The sequence below is a fragment of the Pseudorasbora parva genome, chromosome 23 (genome assembly GCF_024679245.1).
Source record: "Pseudorasbora parva isolate DD20220531a chromosome 23, ASM2467924v1, whole genome shotgun sequence".
Classification (NCBI taxonomy): domain Eukaryota; kingdom Metazoa; phylum Chordata; class Actinopteri; order Cypriniformes; family Gobionidae; genus Pseudorasbora; species Pseudorasbora parva.
The window spans coordinates 17,999,257-18,022,436 of NC_090194.1; the positions used below are offsets into that span (position 1 = coordinate 17,999,257).

Below are 23,180 nucleotides of genomic sequence, written 5' to 3' on the forward strand. Positions count from 1 at the left end.
CTTGACACATTTCTCTCCATCTTCCATTGTTTAATAAACACACACCATTGGTTTAGCTGGTAGATGTCTACACCATTATTTCTTCAATGGCGCCCATTCAAAGGTAGCCATGGCAGCTAAGAAATTTTCACTAGCCATTTTTTTTCACCATCAGCTCGAATGTGTAGTGACGTCGCCACTCAGAATCCAGATATTTGTGCGATGTGAACACAAGTTATAACCTGAAATGAAAATAAAGCTATCTTTTATTCACCCTGCTGTTGTTCCAATGGCGTATGTTCTTCAATCTTTTTCGGACCTCAAAAGTAGAACTTTAGAAACGTCCTGCACACGCTCCTTCATATAATGGCAGTGAATAGCGACCAGGCTAAAACTTTACAAAAAGGATACAAAAAAGTTTCACGCAATGACACAGTGAGATGCGCCATATACGCATGTTCAGGAGGCATACTATAAGGTTTTGTGAGAAATAAACCTTTTTTTTTGTTAAAATGCTGAGCTCGGCCGTTACTCTGTGCGCGTTCCTGTGAGTATGTGCGAGCCGTCAGCAGCCGCACTGTTGTCATGGCATCCAGAAGCGCACGCGCACACACACACACACACACACACACACACACACACACACACACCATTTTTAGAAATCAGGTTCAATAGAAACAAACGTGATGCTAATCTCTTTTATAACGCAAAAAATAAGAAATAATACAATAATACTAATAATAAGGTCCTCATGAAGTTAATGTTGTGTACTGGTTGTCATGAATACATTGCGTGAGTGGCCACTGACGTCTCGTATGCACTCACAGGAACACCCACAAGTAATGGCCGAGCTCAGTAATTTGATTGAATAATTGGATTTCTTTCTCGCAAGACCTTATAGTATGCCTCCTGAACACTTTCCATATGGTGCATCTCTTTGTGTCATTGAGTGATACTTTTGTATCTTTTTTGTAAAGTTTTAGCCTGGTCGCCATTCGCTGCCATTATAGGAAGGAGCGCGGGCAGGGCATTTTTTTCTTCCTATAAAGATAGAAGAACATTGTAACAACAGCAGGGTGAGTACATTTACATTTACATGTATGCATTTAGCAGACACTTTTATCCAAAGCGACTTTGGATAAAAAGAGTAAAAGAAGTAAAAGTGTAAAAGAAGAGAGTAAAAGAAGGCCATGTAGTTAGAAGGCCACCAAAGAGTTTTTTTTGTTTTTGTTTTTTTTGTCACGTGGCTGGCGTATTCAATTGTTTTCAATTTGGAGCGCCACGTTTTTGGAACGCCATGAGAGTTACGAGGTTCTGAGCGAGCAGCGTTTTTTTACTGGTCACAGAAAGTTGAAGAATGTTTAACTCTGAGTAAAACACAGTGCTCATCACTGTCACTCTTCACCCAGTCGTCCAATCACAGTGGAGGAGGGGCGGGACGAATACAACCCCGACCAACCGCCACATTCTGCTTGTACAACGTCAACAGATAAAAACAAGCAGCATAATAATGGGGGGGAAATTATTTAAAACAAGAGCTAGAGCAACTACTTTATATTGTGTCTGCATTTTTATATCGAATGAATTCAGAAACAAACTATGTGAAATGAGATAACACTTCCGTGGATATTCCATATCATAACAAACAAAGAGTCTCAACTGCAAAAGGCATTTTCAGCAGAGTGCCTAGTGTTTTCAGCTTGCTAAAAAATATTTGGTGGACACTGCCTTATTTTCATTTCAGGGTGAACTATCCATTTAATAATAGAAATACCTGATCATCCTTCATAACACAGCCACTCTTTACATCTCTTGCGTTAACAAGGGAACGACTGGCGCATTTGTATTACATTCCAAAGAGCTCCGTTATCAGCACCACTGTGGAAATTGAAACCATATACGCACCGGCTGGGGCGGATCAGCATGGAATGGAACGGTTAAGCAATGAGAACGGTTTGGCCCGATAGTGGAAAAGCGACTGTTGATATGAATGGGAATTTGGGAATGAAAAGCACACATTTACAATTCAAGGCGATGTTGGTCTATTTCAACTCTAAATATAGTACAATAGACGGACGAAACGCTGCAGTTTGATAATAATCGAATCAAACACTTGACAGCCCAGGTGCTCAGCGGCCGATGTGTGGGGAAGCGCAGAGAACGTGGTTTAGTCTGAAATTAAAAGGATGCAGCTTTTGTTTTGTGGGTTTTGAGGAGCACTGGGGAAATGAGCAATGCTCTCTTTTCCAATTATGAAAGATAAAGTTCAATTAAAATGTAAATGCAGTGACTAAGAGCCACACCGGCTGTGTTTGTCTGAGCACACTAGATGGAAAGACTCGCAGACGGTGCTAGTGGAAATTCAGTGAAGAAAAAAAAAAAGCTCTTTTGGTCTTTGTTCTGAGCAGCTCAGGTGCAGATGAGATATTCTCGAGTCTCGAAGCAAACACACTCCAATTTTCCTGCTTACTCTTTCTCTGTGTTGTACAGCTACACGTAGGAGACCTGGGAGGCAATAAAGGAATAGTACATTCTTCAGAAAAATATGCTCTGCACTTTGTATACTGCAGCAGGATCTTGCTTTGTGGGCAAAGTAATTCTCCCATTCCACTGTTTCATCTCTACCAAGCATGTGTGCGAGAGGTCTGTGCACTGGTCAGAATTGAACTGAGAATTGCTGTTACATTTTAATTGAATTCCTGAGTTTGATTTGATTTTGAATGGAGTTAACAAACAGGTGCAGAATTGTAAAAACTGCTACAGATGGTATTTTAAATAACTCATTACAATACATTTAGGTTAACTATATATTAGTGGTGGGCTGTTATCAGCGTTAACATGCTGCGTTAACGTGAGACTCTCAATGGACGATAAAAAAATAACATTGTTAATCTATTCTCAAAGTTGGGTTGGGAGCTGGGTCTATACCAGCGTTTCTCAACGGGGGTGCCATCTGACCAGACCAGGGGGCCGTGCAAAAGGTGCACTTGCACCGCGGTTGATCTCACATCTGATGACGCATATTTAATATGGGTTGTAACTTGAAAATAATGCTGTATGTATGTTTCTGTCGATGGATACACGTGCTGGCTTCTCAGTGATACATTACAACAGCGATAATAAAAGAAAAACATGGGCAAAACGGCCTCTCTTTGTAAACTGCTCAGTGCATATCAGTGATGCCGTATGTCCAAATATGACCAGTCATTTTCACCGTCATCACCCGGGTATATTCACCAGAAGACGCGAATGAGAACTCGCGCACACTGTGAGAAGATCTGTCGCTGGGCACTCGTCCCAAAGCGTGCAAACGTCTCACAGCGTGCAAATATTGAGTCATCTTTCAAGTCTTGCGCTTGAACGGACAAACTCGCACAAAAAGTATGTCAACATGTCCATCTTGATGACTATCCAAGCAGACATAGTCTTTATATGCTTTAAGAGAACTTTATACAGTCGAGAAAGATGACGCATATCCTTGCATTTGGTCTTAAAGGGGCAGTAACCTTTAAATGGTAAATGGTAAATGGACTGCATTTATATGGCGCTTTCAACAGACCATATGGCCATCCAAAGCGCTTTACATGTTGCCTCACATTCACCCATTCATACACCGACGGCGGTGTCTGCCATGCAAGGCGCCATCCAGCTCGTCGGGAGCAGTTTAGGGTTAGGTGTCTTGCTCATGGACACCTCGACACTTGGTCAGGTGGATCCGGGGATCGAACCACCAACCTTCTGGTCTTTACTGCTGTCTGTCACACAAGAGATCATTCACTGCTCTTGATTGAATAGCTTTTGTAAGTTTAATAAGGATTCTTTTTTAATTTAAACAGTGAAATATGCAATTATTGTACATTTGATTACTTTATTATTATTTTTTTAATAAAAACTCATGTTAGACCCACCTGAACATCTTTGCTCAATAGTATTTATTTGTGCTGCTGCTTGTATTTAAGTTATTTGTTCTTATTTTCTTTATGTTTATTTGACAGTAGTCCTTTTTCCCTGAACACAGTAAATACAGAACCGTACCGAAACCATGAACCTAAAACCGTGATACAAACCGAACTGTGAGCAATCTGTACCGTTTACACCCCTAGCGTAACGTATGTGAGAGGATAGCACACACATTCCAACACGATCTCATGGTCATGCGTATAAATAGTACGAGTTTGCAATCTCGTGGAATGTATACGCCAAAATGAGTTTTGGCGTGCGTATGGTACGCGGTTTTTTGCATGCATATGATACGCACTTTATGGCGTGCATATGACACGCTCTTGGGTAGGTTTAGGGTGGTGGGGTGGGGGGTTCGTATGTATAATACGCCATAAAGTGCGTATCATATGCACGCGAAAAAACGCGTACCATAAGCACGCCAAAACTCATTTTGGCGTATACATTCCACGAGATTGCAAACTCGTAATATTTATACACATTTTCGTGAGATCCGTCTCCACATTCTGAAAGCCTTTGCAGGAATTCAAATGAGCCATTTTAATTTAGATTAATCTAGATTAAAAAATAAGATCTATGCCCACCTCTAATATATATATATATATATATATATATATATATATATATATATATATATATATATATATATATATATATATATATATATATATATATATATATGTGTGATATCCTTCATATGTAAATAATGATTATTCCAAACTGTAATATTTTCTATGAAGCCTTTAAATATAATGTATTATACATGTGTTATAAATAAATTATTCAGCATTTATGACACTTTGAATATCAGTTATCAGTTATGAGTTATATATATATACATACACTCACCTAAAGGCTTATTATGGAACACCTGATCAATTTCTCATTAATGCAATCTAATCAACCAATCATATGGCAGTTGCTTCAATGCATTTAGGGGTGTGGTCCTGGTCAAGACAATCTCCTGAACTACAAACTGAATGTCAGAATGGGAAAGAAAGGTGATTTAACCAATTTTGAGCTTGGCATGGTTGTTGGTGCTTGACGGGCCGGTCTGAGTATTTCACAATCTGCTCAGTTACTGGGATTTTCACGCATAACAATTTCTAGGGTTTACAAAGTATGGTGTGAAAAGGGAAAAATGTTGATGTTTTTTTGGCACACTTTAGGCCCCTTAGTGTCAATTGGGCATTGTTTAAATGCCTCGCCTACCTGAGCATTGTTTCTGACCATGTCCATGCCTTTATGACCACCATGTACCCATCCTCTGATGGCTACATCCAACAGGATAATGCACCATGTCACAAAGCTCGAATAATTTAAAATTTGTTTCTTGAACATGACAATGAGTTCACTGTGCTAAAATGTACCCCACAGTCACCAGATCTCAACCCAATCGAACATCTTTGGGATGTGGTGGAACGTGAGCTTCGTGCCCTGGATGAGCATCCCAGAAATCAGCATCAACTGCAAGATGCTCTCCTATCAATATGGGCCAACATTTCTAAAGAATGCTTTCAGCACCTTGTTGAATCAATGCCACATAGAATTAAAGCAGTTCTGAAGGTGAAAGGGGGTCAAACACAGTATTAGTATGGTGTTCCTAATAATCCTTTAGGTGAGTGTGTGTGTATAGGCCAACCAATGACCAAGCACTGCTCAAATGTGTTTGTCTGTTGTGTAAAAGGTCACATTAGCAATAAAAGGACAACATGTCTGAATAATTTTGGTCCCAAATTTGTATACATTTTACTGGTTGTCCCCTGTATGAAGAAATGTTGGGTATAATATATCACAGTTTACTTTATTTTGCTATCCTCACTTACATAAATTAAATATAGTGTCCTGCACCCACTAGTAAAAAAGGATAGCTGGTGTCTGAGTAATTTTTGGTTTGACTGTGTATTAGTTGATAAAATGTACATCAGTGTCCATCATCCTTTCTGTTATGTGACTGTATTAAATTTTAAGTAAATAAAAAATTCCTGTGCCTTTTTTTTTTTAATTGAACCATTTTGTGGCTCAAGGTCAATTTAATTCAAATTCCAACTCATGGACTGAACGTGAATTTTGCCTAGTCTTGCTGTGTGACAGATAAAGAGCGAGAAAAGCACAGATTGAGCAACTGTGGCTGAGCACCGCACATGATTTCGAGTTCCAGACTTGAGCTTTAGCAGTGCAGGACAGGCCAGTGATGGATGCGCGGGATGAGTCATAGACGCTGGGCCGTCTCTACCATCACTCATCTCCCTCCACAGGCCTCAGCTGCAGTGCATTAGTCAAATTTCCCCCCTCCTCAAAGCGGCCAACACATGCACGGGACTTCCCAGCCTCTTTGTGCCCCCTCCTCTGTTGTGGTAAAGTGACCCTCTCAACCTCATTAAACTCAGACAACGAACAGTCCACAGGTGGTCCTCAGGTGTGTGGAAGTCCACTACAAACAGGAAGACCCCTCACACACCCAATCTCGCTCACCACCAACACCTCAACATTCTTCATCGCATACATCTCGCATGTTAATCATCTCAACAGCACGCATCATTCCCATAAGTTCCATATCCCTGATTGGTTCTCTTTTTATTGATTGACAGGTGGAGCTCTCTGACAGCACCTCCCACACCATTACCGACGCTTATGCGGGGAAAGAGTACATCATCCAACTGGCTGCCAAGGACATGGAGATCGGCACTTGGAGCGACTGGAGCGTTGCCGTCCACGCCACCCCCTGGATGGAGGAACCCAAACCTATAACCTCCACCACTGAGAGCGACGTTATCCCAGGTATGCATGAGCTGTCAAGCGTAGGCCTACTCTTCTATTCACTGTAATGGCAGTTCCGTCTGCCTCTGTGATCTCTGTTCTCTCATAAAACAATAATAGAGGCTGATAATGAGGAGAAAGTGTCTATAGCCCTGCATCTCACAGTCATGCTGCCCTCTGCTGTCAGACAGGATTAACAACAAAGGAATAGTTGATCCACTCTGAGGTTGGATGATGAATTAACATCAGGTTGTGTTAAGTTTATGACTGAAAATTATAAAGTAGATGTCATATTTAATCAGACACCAGCAGATCCCCTTGAGGGACACACATGTCCTTTCAGTATGTCGTACTCTCAGTATGAACCCACAATCAACCCTATTTACGTTCTCAACATGCGTTCCTTTTCAAATTGTGCTCAATTCTTCAGTCCAAGTTATCCAAAAGAAAACAAAATCGGATGCTTCGAAATTCAGACTAATCTCTGACAAAAAGCGTGTCCTTCACAATCCACTGAAAAGGTTTGGATTCTGCTTGGACTTCTTCTATACTCACTTTTGATCATCCAATCAATTCCTCATGGATACCTCTTTTTTTTCTCTCAATGAAAATTCTGTTTTACTCTGAAATGCATTGTACGGTAGAAGTAAATGGATTTGGAATGCCATGTTTCCGAGTTGTTGTCTGTCTCGTCTCCTCGGTTGAGCAATCAATACTCAGGTTCTCAACTAAACAATGTATTTCATGAATTCTACCAGCATCCCATTGTTCACATTAGAGATTAGAGGTGTGACAATATACCATATTGACGAAAATTATGATATTTAATAAAATGAAATATTGATGATTGTTAATACTACAGATTGCTGGACAGTAACAGTACATATCTGTACTTTATAACTTTATACTTTATAGAGTTTTTCTATCCTGTTTCCATTATAAATCTGCAGGGACAATCACAAACTGGCTTATCCACCTGGCACGCTATTGTTTGGTTCAATACGATGATGGATAGAGAAGCGAATGATCATTGGTCTGATTGGCTGAAGGACTATCCAATTGCATACAGAGTCATTTGAACTATGCTCATTGATCACGCCTCTTGTGCAGTACAAATACAGACTCCCCAGACTAATGTTCAATCTTAAAAGATTGAGCTTGGTCTGGTGATAGCCAGACAAGATGAATACATCAATACATCCACTAATCTTGCTTATTGTAGGATGAAGTGTACAGTAAAGTATTTTTACTTGTTTCATTTTTGGGTGAACATCAGTCAGCAGGAAATGCTGAACAGCATAAAGTCTTTTAGTATGCTTTTGTATGGTTTTAAACTCTGTCTCCACCTCCTTTCACGTGTATCATTGGCCAAAAAGATATTGTGTAAACGATTGCCTTAAATATATAGTTTTTGTGTAAACATGGAGTCTAATCGTATGGCCTGTAATCAAAAGTATTTTCACTAACCGTGTCCCAGTGTTTGTTTGTCCACATTTGGGATTTAACAGTACTGATACAACAGTCCTTTTTGGCTGGACATAGAGAATTTTGTCTTGAAAACCCCAGTGATAGCCTATGTACATTTTGTTTTATAAATAGCACTGACAACTTGATGACCGTTATTAGAACTAATATCTAGTGACGGCTGCCCTTCTCAGTTTGATCCAGCAGACGGTATCGAGTTTCTATACACTATACTTGGAACGGAGGAAAGAATCAAAAAGTCAGCAGAAATCCATGCTAGTTTTGTGAGCCATGCGTCAAAACAACAGCTTTCTAAAAGCTTTCTTTTCTCCTGGGTAAAACAGGAGAATGTTCTTCTAATAATTCCTCCTTTGGCTTATGTTATTTCAGGATTTTATTTGCTTAATTTGAGATGAGAGTCATTCCACGAGACAGCTCTTTCTAATTTATCTGAGATGTTTTCCAGGGAGTCATTTCACACATCGCCACACTGCACAAATAATACAATAAACAAGCGATATTGAAACAATAACTAATATCTACTTACACTTGTGACATTCACAATTGCACAACGGAGCAGTTGTTTAGTTAACTGAAAATATTATTCTAACACTATATTGTGAATTACAATTATAAAGTTGATTTTATTAAGTTGAATGTAGCAAGGCTTATGACTCTTGGTTTAAAATGTTCAGTTATTGGGCCAGAACCCATCCACTAAAATAGGAAGAGACTGCCTAACTGATATGTAACGTGAGCAGTTACAGTTTGTTCTTATGTACTATTTGGAGTTTCTTATGTTCAAGATTTTCAAATGTTTCAAAATTGTAAACATTTTCAAGAAATGTTTAAATTTAAAGGTGCACTATGAATGATTTTTGCAGTAAAATATCCAAGAAACACCAGGCCAGGGTTATATATTTTGTTCAGTTCAGTTCTTACAATATCTTAAATGTTTCCAACTATTTGTAAATTGTGAGAAAATTGCTATTTTAACAAAGAAACCGGGACGTCTGAGGGAGTCGCCTGTCAATTTCATCATATCTGCGTTACCCTCGGTTTCTGGTTTTATTCTGCAGAAACGCTTTGCTCTTAGCGGTGTGAACAAGTGTCACAGCAGCCGCTGAGCAAACACACAGAGAAATGTCATAACATAATTTTAAACACACTTAAATGTATCTGATGATAAACAGAGCTGCGTTACCTGAATACTTAGGACCGGAAAAGTGGAAATGGTGCTGGCGACTGTGTCCCGTCATAATAAAAGTCCCGCTTCTAGCCGCATGTTCCAATCGCTCAAGCGGCCTTGTTTAGCTCCCTCAACACTCGGTCCTGCTCTGCTTCATACTACAGTAACAGTAATAAGTCCATGAACATGATTTTTGCCCGAGTACTATCTCGAATCTTTTCCACCGGTTGTGATGTGAAGACCACATGTCCCAAGATTCTGAGCTCAAACTTGGCATCATCGCCGTCGGTGTATGGATGAGTTTATGAATGGGTGAATGTGAGGCAACATGTAAAGCGCTTTGGATGGCCATAGGGTCTGTTGAAAGTGCTATATAAATGCAGTCCATTTACCATTTACCATTTAGCATCATCAAACCACGCCTTTGTTTTGAATAGGTGCCCTCTAGTGGATGGAAAAGTTACATAGTGTAGCTGTAATGTCTATACACTATCAAACAAAATTGGTTTAATAAATAACATTATTATTTTCTTACACCATTAATATATATGAGCATGTTCTAAAACTAACACCTGCCAATGGCCGATGACTTTTACTAGCCATGAATATTTTACCAGCCATAAATTAAGAAAAATAAAAACGATTATTTATTATTGTAGCTTTGAAAAAAAATAATAGATAGTCTTTCACCCATAGAGTATATATAGGACTTGCACCAAGGGTATACAAACCCTTTTCTTGTTCAAAAAAAGTGACCATTTTTTCTTCCCTGGCAGAAACCACCCCTGGTCCGCCTTCAGCCGCACCGCGAGTGGGTAAACCCACAGCGGCCTGCTCCACCCTTCTCTGGTCAACCCACCTGCTCCTGGCCTGCGTCCTGCTGTCCATCATGTGGTATGTGACATCATTACAATGCTATTTCCAGAATGAACATCTCATTCCCTGTTCTAATGTGAGAAAGGATCCCAAGCTTTCAACGAAACAATTAAACGGTGCCTGAGGTATGAACAATGAGCAATGTGCGAACGTAACGTGCAAGCATTTATAAATCATTAGAGGCTCACCACTTTATTCATGCAGCTGGACTACACATTTCCTAATTATGTACCACACATAATGAAAATACACTTGAGACACCAATAACTAACTAATAGTTGGAGCCTTTGCACATAGTTTATTATCATTGCGTAAGAGTCCGAGTCTTGATTTTGTGGACATTGTCTTAGACCTATATACTGTATATACCACATACAAAAACCACAACAACCTTGGTATAGTTCTGCTCAGTCAATGTCAAAAGAGATAAAATGATGCAGATTTTTTGAAGGCAAATACGTCAAATTTCAATACTGTAGTGATATATGAAGAATGGCTCTCATAGAAGTCACTTTTAAACCAAGCAGCTTTCTGTTGGTCAATGTAGCGAAACCGTGTGAGCATCTTGAACCGGGAAATATTTTGCCCTCAAGTGAAATTCTTCTTGTGTTTGAAATGACTAGAGTTCACCCACAAAAACTGGCTGAACGGTTCTTGATCTCAATCTGAACCACAGTCCATGGCACTAATGGTCACAATTTATTTCACCTCTAGTTGGTGTTGCATCTTCACCATTACGGAGAATTTGGAAGAATGCAAATTCAACCACTTTCAGTCATTTGTATTAGAAATTCATTCTTAAATGCATTTCTTGATTCACTTAATTAAAATAGGCAAACCTTTTCCTGAGGTCTTAGTCTGGATGCGGCCCTTGAGGAATCTGGTCTTGACTTAGTTCTGGATCTTAATGGGTCTGGTACTGATCTGGGTCTTGGTACAGTTTGGTATTTGTCTGGATCACAGGCTAGTATTTGGTTGTTGTGATGGTGGTGGTGTGGTGTGTGTGGGGGGGTGTCTTATGGTGGCATACCTCATTTTCCGCATTATGTCCCACCTCGCACACAGTTGCCTTTTTAAAATAGACTCCTTTGACCGTGAACATGGACAGATAACTTGCATTTCGAGCATTTGATGTACTGATGATAAAAAGTATGTCACTCAGACAGTTTGCGAGTCGGAGCGGGAAGTATACTTTCAGCTTTAGTGTTTATTTATCTGGATCTTAGGAGGTCTGGTCTGGGTAATTGGGGGTGTGGTAGTGAAAGGGGTCTGGTATTGTTCTGGCTCTTAAAGGGTCTGGTATTGATCTTGGTCTCATGGGTCTGATATTAATCTTGGTCTTAGGGGGTCTGCTATTGATTTAGGTCTTAGTGGGTCTGGTATTGGTCTAGGTTTGAGGTGGTCTTAAGTCCACTCAGACTTTAGTATCTTTCATGTGGCCATAGTCCTTTCAGAACGTGATGTTGTATCACCCTCAGCAGTTATACAAACTACACTTAATGAACTGGACATCGGCAGACTGCTGATGGAGTTCCACTCTCAAAACAAAGGCTATGGGGCCTTCTTGTAATTATGTGACACTCTTAGACATAATTGAAATGTGGTCAGCCCTGAAAAAAAATATTAGAGATAGTTGACAGCGGGTTACAATACAGGGCAGCTGACTAGAGACCCATCGGTTAATTAAACCAGCACAATCCACCAAGAAACCGCCCAAAAACTGAGAGACAGACCCGGTTACTGGTGCTTACAGCCACATAAACCTCATCGATCCCCTGCAGGAGTCAGAAAGCAATAGGAGATCGCCGAGTAACAAGCCGGAGATTCATTAGCGCTCGGTCCATATGTTTAAAGCATGCCTGTTATCTCAAACTCAGCAACACGGCATAACGAGCCAATCTCTAATTAAAGCAAGCTCATGCATGGAGCTGGAAGGCAGGAGGAAGTGTATGATAGCACCTCGGGGGTAGGATGTGTTCGTCCTCCCGAGACGGCCACGTACATACAGAAATACCTTCGCCTCATACCTCCACACTGAGCCGCTCTGAGCGAGATTTAATTGGTCAGTCTGTAATAAGCCAAGACTAAATTAAAGGCAACACCACGGGTGGTTGCTCACCAATTACATCTTCCCACTGGCATGAAGTGGGAGCCATTTAGATATTGCTCTCATTGGCCCCTGTTTGTTCTCATTTGCAATACTGTTTCGGTAATTTATGCTGTAGTAGGCTGACCGCTCTATAGAAGTGCTCAGTTGGGGAATGTTTTCAAATCTGGTTAAGGAGTTCACTATATTATTTTTTTAAGTCACACTGGCATGATGAATAAATCTAACACTCTTTTCACCTGGCAAAAACATTTCCATGTTTATATTTCAGCCCAAAATCAAAAGTAGAAATCTCAATTTTGTGTCAAGGAAATGTAGGACCTTTTTGATTTGTAAAATATACAGCTCTGGAAAAAAATGAGAGACCACTTTACATTGATTTCTCAATGTAAAGTGGTCTCTTAATTTGTTTCCAGAGCTGTATTTTAATGACAACTAAGCACATTTTCTCTATACTTCTCATTGTAGTAATGCCAACATATAAAAAAGTGTCTATTTACAGAGTGCAAATAGCCTGCATTGTCGACAGAGGCTATTTTCACTAACTCCGCCCACTGACGTCTGGTTGGGCCAGACAAAATGACAGAAGGCGCTAGATTGTCAAAATCAGAAATAGTGTAGGGTTAAGGTATGTTGCAGGAAGTTGATGCAGACCGACCCATGTTCGAATCCACCTTTTGATGAACTCCCTCTACTGCTTTTTCCCATCACATATCAGATCGGAAAGGCATTTGTTTTTAATAAAAATTAAGAAAATAATCGAAAAGTGGAAATAAAGTGTCTAACGTGTTTAATAATAAAGTGTTTATCGATTAGGGGTATAGGTGTAGGGAGGGCTTTATTGTCCCAATAAGGTGGCATCCATTTAATAATTTTACTAAATATAATTCAGTCAGGACCACTTTGAGAATGAAATTGATTGACAATCTTTGGGTTTGGCGAAAGGCTTAGAAAACATAAATCCCCAGCCTTCAAATAAGCAATAGTGCCTTAGCATATATTACAGAAGGAGATAAAATGATAACATAGATTTTCTACACAGAATCCAATTCTCAATTATGAGATGCTAGAAGGTGAAGGGGTTGAGGTGGGTGTAAATGTCTGTGCAACAGATGTGCTTGAATGAGCTTAAATACTATAGTTGATTAGAGTTGGTAGAGTAACAAATCAGCTGAGCGTCAGCTGATATGCTGAATATGTTTAGCGATCAGTGGTCTGCCTGAACTACGCTTGAATTTCATTTCAACACTTAAGCTCTATTAATTTACTCTCTATGTTATTGCATCTACCCACTATGAACACATATTGCAAAGAAAATACTGCAAATTTGCAATATAATGTAAATATAATCTAGCTGCTATTTACACAGTGTAAATATTATCTATTGGTATTTGCACTGAGTGCAAATAATCTCTGTAAAATACAATCTTCATCACTTTAGAGGGATAGTTAACCCAAAAATGAAAATATGATGTTCTGCTTAACCCCAGGGCATCCAAGATGTAGGTGTGTTTGTTTCTTCAGTAGAACACAAATGAAGATTTTTAACTCCAACCGTTGCTCGTATAATGCATGTCAATGGGTTGTATTTCTATGAGAGCCATTATGAGAGAAAAAACACATAGACATACAAATCCATATTAAACCCTGTGGCTCGTGACGACACATTGATGTCTTAAACGGTTAGTACACCCAAAAATGAAATTGATGTCATTAATGACTCACCCTAATGTCGTTCCACACCCGTAAGACCTCCGTTCATCTTCGGAACACAGTTTAAGATATTTTATATTTAGTCAGAGTCACAAAAACTACGACTTTATTCAGCATTGTCTTCTCTTCCGCGTTTGGTTTTCAATCCTCAAATAAAGATTCAAACGGTTATGAATCAGCGTATTGATTCCCGATTCGTATTGCATGTCAAACCGCCAAACTGCTGAAATTACGTGACATTGGCAATCCAAATCATGAATCGATACGCTGATTCACAACCGTTTTAATCTTTATTTGAGGAATGAAAACAAACGCGGAAGAGAAGACAATGCAGAATAAAGCCATAGTTTTTGTTATTTTTTGACCAGAATATATTTCCGATGCTTCAAGAGATTCTAATTAACTAACTGATGTCACATATGGACTACTTTGATAATGTTTTTATTCCCTTTCTGGACATGGACAGTATAGTGTGCATACACTTCCATACGCTCTCGGACTAAATATAAAATATCTTAAACTGTGTTCCGAAGGTGAACGGAGGTCTTACGGGTGTGGAACAACATTAGAGTCATTAATGACATACATTTCGGTTCTGCGAGAAACCGAATAGTATGTATGTTATTGTTTTACTTCATATCAGACGAATCTCCAACGTCATTACTTTTGTCCAATAAGGTCAAAATCCCGGCACGATCATATATATATATATATATATATATATATATATATATATATATATATATATATATATATATATATATATATATATATATATATATATAATATAAAATAGACTTTCTGCACACACACACACTTTAAGTGAATGAGAGGGGGGAAAAAACTAATCAGTTACACAATTCAGTAAATTCCACAAAAACTCCAGCACAAATCTAACAAATATTATCTCTTCTTTGTTTTCAGATGTGTAAGCTTCATTCCTGTGGAAAAAAATGAGGAGTCTTCTATTTCTATTTTGCACATGTTAATAGATATCGTGCATTGATAATTTAATTCAAGTTCTTTTTCTCACGAAAGAAAAAAGACCTAGAAAGATTAATAAATGCTGACAATTACAAAAGGAAGACAAAAGAACAATAAAGCAGTTCAACATCTCTGGCGATGACAGCTGACTGAAGACCAGATGCAGACACAGGACCCGAACCCCAGGGGAGCAAAAGATTTGGGGGGACACAAGACTCACTTGCCTGGCAGCACAAGAACAACACAAACAAAGAAACAAAATTCATCCACCTCATTTTTGTTTGTCACACAAGATTTTTAACTCCATTATGATTTTTGAAACTGTTCCGAGGACAGAAAAGGCTAATTTTGTGTAACATTGATTTCCACGACATACAGCTAACTCATCATGCCAAAGACTTGGACTGTTTTTCTTTTTCCCCAATGATCCCAAGCTTCCCCAAACCTGTGTCTGTAAGGAATTGGAACTGGCAGTACAAAATCTTCACAAGCTTCAAAGACTGAGGAGTTTTTTTTTTGAAGGCCATCGTTTGATATCTGTTGTATTCCTTTTGTTTTCCTCTGTTTCGTTTATCATTTTTTTGGCCCGCGAACACAGAGAAGTTGAAACTGTAAATAACAAATTGGAATGGACTGTTCTGGACCACCTTTTGTAACGGGAAGAACAGTGTGTCGTGTCAGACCATCTGAAGATTAAGCACCATTCGGAACCGTATTATTACATTCTTCGACTATTTGCCTTTCACCATCTGTTTTTGCAGACTTTTCTAGTCAGTATCACAGTTTAATACTACCTTCTTCAAGGAAAATCGTTTCACTTTGTTTTTGGTTATCATTGAATAAAATATAATTTTAGAACTTTAGATATTTTTGTTCATTTGTTTGTGGTTTGTTTTTTGTTTTTTTGCAAACCATAATTGCTTAATTCTCCTTGATCATATTTTGTAAACTATGATATGTATCTTTAACATGAGAAAAAGTTTATTATTTAATAATGTATGTATTAGCTTTAGATTCTTGTAACCTGTATCTGGGTTCTTTTTATAGATGTATATAAAATGAGAAGTTGTTCATTAAATGTGACCATTTCACAATGAGTAGAACCTGTGAGTCTTTTTGTTCATGTTCGTCAATGAATGAGCTGCGTTTCTTAAGTGGTTTTACATTGGACATCAATTGGCGAGCCAACACAATACCAAAATTGTTTACAAAATGGTTCTTAAAACCTGAATTTTAAGGTCCTGTTCGTCACAATCCCATCATTCAAACTTTAGTTAGTGTGTAATGTTGCTGTTAGAGCATAAACAATACCTGTAAAATTATAAAGCTCAAAGTTCAATGCCAAGCGAGATATTTTATTTAATAGAAGTTCCCTTTCAAAGCCTACAGCAAACGGCCGGTTTGGACTACACCCCTGCACTCCCTGCTGTAATGACGTCACTAGAACCGTTTGTTGACTAACCCTCCACCCACAAGAATACGCAAAATAGGGGGAGTGGTCTTGTTGCTCTCCCATGTGTAGAAGAGCGCGCATTGAGCGCGTGCATCTCCCCGTTATGGTAAGAGGCGGGACCTTTCCGGGCAAAGTGTGCTAAGCTGCTGTCGAATTACAACACAGGAACTGCTGGCACAATCAGAACTTGTTACGTATTTACTTCATAGAACAAGGAAATCATCAGGCCGTTTTAAGGATAGAGAAAACAACGGTGTATACAGATAAGTAAACTGTGTGAAAAATACAGTTTTTTTACGTGCAAAACATGAACTGTAAAATGTAAAACTGTAAAAACATTGCACACTGTAAACACAATCAAAGCTTCGAAAACACATGAAAAGTCACCTTTATTTATATAGCGCTTACAAGTCCAGTTGTTTCAAAGCAGCTTCACAGTGTTAACAGGAAAATAATGCAACAGATTTTGATTCGGCTGTACAGCCGCTCTGGAGAAAATTGTGACGTTATTCAACTAATTTCAGTTATCAAATAGTGGCAATGCAGGCCAGAGTGCGTTTCTCAAAACCATACTCTTAGAAGAAAAGGTTCTTTCGGAGCTACGTATTTAAAAGCCCTAAAAAGTTCTATATAGAAGTATAGTTGAGTACACTCCAAAGAACCTTTTATGCTAAAAAGGGTTCTATAATGACAAGAAAGAACCATTTTGGCAAGTAAAAAGGGTTCTATACAGAACACTGCAAAAAATGCATTTCTTATTAAGCATTTTTGTCTTGTTTCTAGTCTAAATATCTAAAAATTCTTACATTAGGAAACAATTACTAGTAAAAAATTATTGTCTTGTTTTGGGGTGAGTAAAATAACATTGTTTTACAACCCGTTCTCACTCCCAAGACATCAAAATCCGAAGCATAGTCAAGTGCCTTCCGCGTCACAATTAAGACGCTAAAGGTGCCCCTGGGCGTCATTTTTCGACGCGCTGGGTGCTCCATTCATTACAATGATAAACCTTTGGCGTCATAAACAGACGCATTTCATTATTTGCGTTTATAAAAGCAGACATGATTTTATTAATATTTAAAGGCTACTTTTATATTTTGGAGCAACTAACTCCACTCATACCCTAAACCTACCCATATCTAAACAATATAAAACACATACCAGGCAAATAAATGTACAGTCACAAGTATTTATTGCAAAAACTGACCAAAGCAGTATAAAAGTATTAACTCATGTTGCATTCCAAGTCTTCTGAAGTCATACGATATCTTCATGTGAAGAACTGAGTTGATCTTGATGTTTTAATCGCTGAAATGATGATCTCGCTGCCCCGTGAACGAACTCATTCATATCTCATTCAAATAATTCAAAAGACTCCTGAGCATGACGCAATCGGTCACAAGACACACGAGAGCCAATGACATTTTACAATCAATGCTGACGTAATGACGCAATTGGTCACAAGACATACGAGAGCCAATGCAATTTCACTATGAAATCTCACGTAACGGGCGCCAATATTTGAAATTTGATGTGTTTGTTGATGATCTTCTGCGGATCTTCATACAAATCAATCGTTTGACCTCGGAAAACTTGGATTATTTAACTTTTTTGAATAACTCGTGGATTCAGTCGTATGTTATATCCAGAGGTGGAAAGAGTAACAAAATATTCTACTCAAGTAAAAGTACTGTTACTTCAATGAAATTTTACTTAAGTACAAGTAAAATTACTGGTCTAAAAATTTACTCAAGTAAAAGTAAAAAGTAGCTCATTTAAAATGTACTCAGAGTAAAAGTTACTTAGTTACTTTTTTAACAGTGGGGGTGGGGGACTCTACCCTGTAGGGTTGTGATAGAATTAGATTTCCACGATATGACTATCTCAGAAAACATCAATTAAACATTTACTGTACCTATTATTAAATGATGGTTATTATCACTTGTTAAAATTATGTTAAATGAATGAAGAAGATTGGTCTTTTTTTATTTGGTTGAACAAATGCTTTATTATAACAAACTTAAAACCATTTGTTTATTTTGTTTATCAAAATTTCAATAAAACATGTCTAATAAACTAAATTCAATAAATTATTATGAATTAGATTAACAACTTATTTGTATCATTAATTCGTAAAAATGTTTAAGAATAATAGAGTCCATATGTAGTAGACGGAGCAGCTCATTCACAGAGAGAGAACAAGCAGATCATATATTCATATAGCATTCAATGTGTAACGAGTAGAAATATAGTGTGGCCCCTTTAAGAGCTGCGCGCGCTCCCTGAAAACGAGTTCTGCATCTTGTGTATGTGCGCACTGAGTTTTGAGCTCCCATGTGTGGGGATTATTCTGTTTTTCTGTTGCTAACAGTCAGTTATTTTGTTTTATTGAGTAATGCTTTGGACGGAAATGGAGTTTGTGATGAGAGTTCAGCAGGAAATAAAGCGCGATCTGTTTGACGTCAATCGCCTCCGTGTTTGAATCCACTCCAGATATATATAGTGAGCTATCCGCATTTTTCACCCGGACACAAGCGTTACAAATGTTGTGCTTTAATGTTCACAGACCATGTCGCGATTTGATTTATTTCTAAGGCCTACAGCTCTACATTCGAGTTTTTCGTTCATCCACCAGTTTGCGTGTATTACACCAAATCTACGTTATAATGTAAAGTTAATGTTCATGACTGGATTCCGGGATTCCCTCTGCGTCACAGAAATCAATCGGCCGTAAGTTATAAACATACCTTTATTTGCACAGAGGGATGTGTGCCCGAACATGTTCTATGTGTTTCTTCATTTGCATCCACATTTTGTGCAAATTTGATATCCTCCAGGACAACACCACATTATTTTTTTCTATATCCAAAGTATTTCCATACTAGCCAGGGGTTCACGACGGTTTTGCTTTCACCTGGGTCTGCGTCACTGACGTCTTGTTCGTCTCCATCTGATATTTGCGCGCATGTTCTCTCCCGCGCCGCGCCCTCTATTCAATATTAGTCATTTCCGGATCGCGGTCTTTTTCCTCCTCTCTTTGCATTAATGATTTATTTTTACTCAGTAACGGATGTGGTTTAAAATGTAGCGAAGTACAATACTTTAATCAAAATGTACTTAAGTAAAAGTAAAATTACAGATTTTTAAAACTACTTAAAAAAGTAGAAGTACACAGAAAAACTACTCAATTACAGTAACGCGAGTAAATGTAATTCGTTACTTTCCACCTCTGGTTATATCCTGTGTTTTATATCATGTTCAGATAAATGGGTAGGTTTAGGGATGGGATGGGGTTGGGTTACATATTTAGCATGTCTAAATAGCGTAAATAAAATAAATGTAAATAAAATTATGCTTTCTGATTAAATTGAAAAACACACACTCCAACATGTCATAATGGCAAAATTATAAACTAATACAATTTCACCATGACGATAACATGACTAATACCCGTCTACTAATTAAAGTCTGTGTATGACGCCAAAGGTTTCTCACTGAAATGAATGGAACACCCAGCGCGTCGAAACATGACGCCTTGGGGCAAATTTAGCATCTTTATTGTGACGCAGAAGGCACTTGACCATGCTTCGGTTTTTGACGCCTTGGGAGTGAGAATGGGTTGTGTTTTAAGATTATTTAACTTACCCCACTGGCAGATTATTTTCCTGTAACTTTTTTTTATTTTATAAAAGAGTTATTTTTTCCTAAACAAGACAATTACTTTTGCTTATCTAGTAAATACTTCTTGTTTTAAGAATTTTTAGATGTTTGGACTACACTGTAAAAAAGGCACATTTCGGAATTTTGCAGTACAATCGACTTGGATGTTTAAGTTATTTCAACTTAAATTTTGTTAAACTGTCTTTAAAATCTTGTATTACAAGAATTTAATCTTGTATAACTAATTTAAAAAAAAAAAGTTTAACATTTCTTAATTATATTGCTGAGTTAAAACAATGTAAAAACAATAAAAACATAAGAAAAGCATTTTTTGCAGTGAACCTTTAGGGGTTCCAAATACGCAGCGCCGAAAGAACCTTTTAAGGTTCTATATAGAACCATTTCTTCTAAGAGTGTAGTTGCTAACCTGTTGCTAACCTGTTAGCAACTTTGGTTGGCAATAGGAAATTACATTGCAACCAACAAAGTTGCTAACTTAGGTTTTGGGAAACGCACCCAAGATCGGTAATAGGCCTATAGTAAAAATTGAAGTGTCCTCAACTGAGCAAGCCAAAAGCCAAAGGATGCAGTAGCAAGGAACCAAACTTCTTTGTCGATGCTGCATTTACATGGGGAGTTTAATTTGACACGCTCTCTGCAGGAACTTCAGTGTTCCGCTGGTCATGTCTAGGTGCAGGTCCAACATCTGGTCTGGATACGGCCCGGATCCGGCTGATTGCACTAAACTTCGGGATAAACAGAGAGACTAATTGCGTAGATTCCACTCTTCTTATGATGTAATGAGTACATCATGTGTTATAGAAAGGGTTCCCGGTCAATCATTTAACTGATTTGAATAATACAAATTGATAACACACATAGCAGTATGCCATACTAAAGAGATGTGTTTTAACAGACAATTTAATTTACTTTGCATAGTTTTGTTAATGATTTTATGATGTTGGCCATGTTACCTTACTTTTGTGACAAATACATTTGCAGAAAAACAGCAGAGAATTGAAGATAAATTCTGATGTTCAACCAAGTTGGTTAATATAATAATAAAATGCTTATGATCACTCTTTAAAAATGGTGCTGTAAATCTCTTGACAAACTTAAAAGACATAAATTACATTTGTATGTATTCGAAAATAAAATATATAAATTGTACTAAATGTCAGCTTGCTTATTTTGTCTCAAGATAAGGACTTATTAAGTCCATGTCATGCAAACAAGAAACTCTGCTTCTAACCACAGGACGAGAGCTGAAATTGCAACCACACAAGATTGCGATGCTGTTTGCGAATGCTTGCGAACGATGGTTTCGGGAAACACAGACTCGTTGAACTATGTTGATAACAACGGAACTTATAGTTGGCGAACAATGCTTTTGGGAAACGCACCCCAGTTTGGAACCACTGAGCTTACGTAAGCCTCCCTTCAGACTATTACAGAGTGTGGAAAAAAGGTCTCATGATAAATGTTTTCTTTGACTGAAATGTACATTGAGGCTGAAGATGATTACAGATTATGGCATTTGAAGCGTTAAATTAAACCATGCTGGATCTCTGTAAAACACTCATTTCCATAAAATCAAAAAACACATTTGTCTCTATTCTATAGGCTGCAATTTGCGTTTGTGCACACTTGAAACTACCATTATGTTAAAGTAATAGTTCACTACAAAAAGAAAATCTGAATCATTTCTTCACCCTCATGTTGTTTCAAATTGAAGCACCACCATTAAGCTGGCCTCAGACTACATGAGTTTTTAAATCAATTATGAAATCTGGTTGCATCACGCACATAAGAAGAATTTTACCCTCAAATTTCAAACATGTCCACAATTCACGATTCGAAAATCATATTGATCTCACAATACAAGATATTATCATGCCAGAGGGAGCATCTCTCAGGATCTCATGTGGAAGTGGGTTAAACAAAATGGATATTGTTTGTTCTTAGGAGAGAACTGGAGGTGAGATTTTAAATGGCATTTTGATATCTGTTAACCCTCTGCTGTTCACATGTCAGTCAAGAATGATTTTTTAATGAACATATTGTATTATATTTTAGTGTGATAATGTTTTTTTATTTAATATTAATAATTTTTAGATTTAATAATACTAAATTATATTTATGCAGTAGTTATAATCCATTTATTCACTATTTGAGCAAAGACCTTAAACTGTAATTTCCAACTTAAACTGTTTTAAATCTTGAATGTTTTGGAGTACAGACTAAAGTATGGTTTCTTTTTACAGACGACACTTAGCAGATTAAGTGAAAAAAAGTTACATGGAAAATGCAAACAAATACAATTTTCAATCTTTAACCCTCAAATACATGACTGTTTCGCCAATCATTCTTACATATTCGGGTCTTTAGTGACCCGGATCTATATCTTACACTATCTAATGGATCTCTACCTGTCGCGATAATATAAAACTTTCCTGAAATTAGCGTAACAATAACAGACGGATGAGATAAAATATATTTTGTTACCTTTTGGAGCTTGGAAGGGTTCAGTTTGAGCAGATGTTGTGTACCATCATCACTGTCCTCATCCTCATTTCCCAGTACATTCAGCATCTGGCTCATATTCGCAATCTAAAACATATTCTCAAAACTATCAGAATTTGTTTGTCAGTAACAAAAGTTTCGACTAGATATAATTAATTTCCAATGCGTTATTTTTGAATTGGAAACGGAGATGTAAACCAACCCCTCCTCCTAACCCCGAGAGCGAGAGTACTTCTCTGTTCGCACACTCCTGAGTCCTGACCAGGGATGTGTTTCTAAAAAGCAAATACTGTATGCAAGTTATGCCGTTACCAACAGAGATTAATGGAACTTACAATCACAGTTGGCAAATGCACCACGGTTAAATGGATAATTGACCAAAATTACCAAAATACCCGGTCGGGACTTAAGGTAATTGCCGCCCCTGTTAGGATGCTGCCCCGGGTGGTCGCCCATGCCCATCATGTTGTGTCTTGTTTCTAGGCTCCAGTGCCAGTTTTGTTTTCATTTAG

General features: G+C 38.0%; 1 protein-coding gene across 1 annotated transcript in view; it reads left to right on the forward strand.

Moving 5' to 3' along the window:
• The window catches only part of cntfr (ciliary neurotrophic factor receptor), a 238,069-nt gene extending 221,985 nt beyond the window's left edge, over positions 1-16,084 (forward strand). Inside the window, exons 7-9 of the mRNA XM_067432680.1 lie at positions 6,531-6,720; positions 10,129-10,246; positions 14,973-16,084. Of these exons, the coding sequence (XP_067288781.1) occupies positions 6,531-6,720; positions 10,129-10,246; position 14,973 (309 nt within the window). The 3' untranslated portion in view covers positions 14,974-16,084. The remainder of the gene's footprint in view (positions 1-6,530; positions 6,721-10,128; positions 10,247-14,972) is intronic.
• Positions 16,085-23,180: the final 7,096 nt, after the last annotated feature.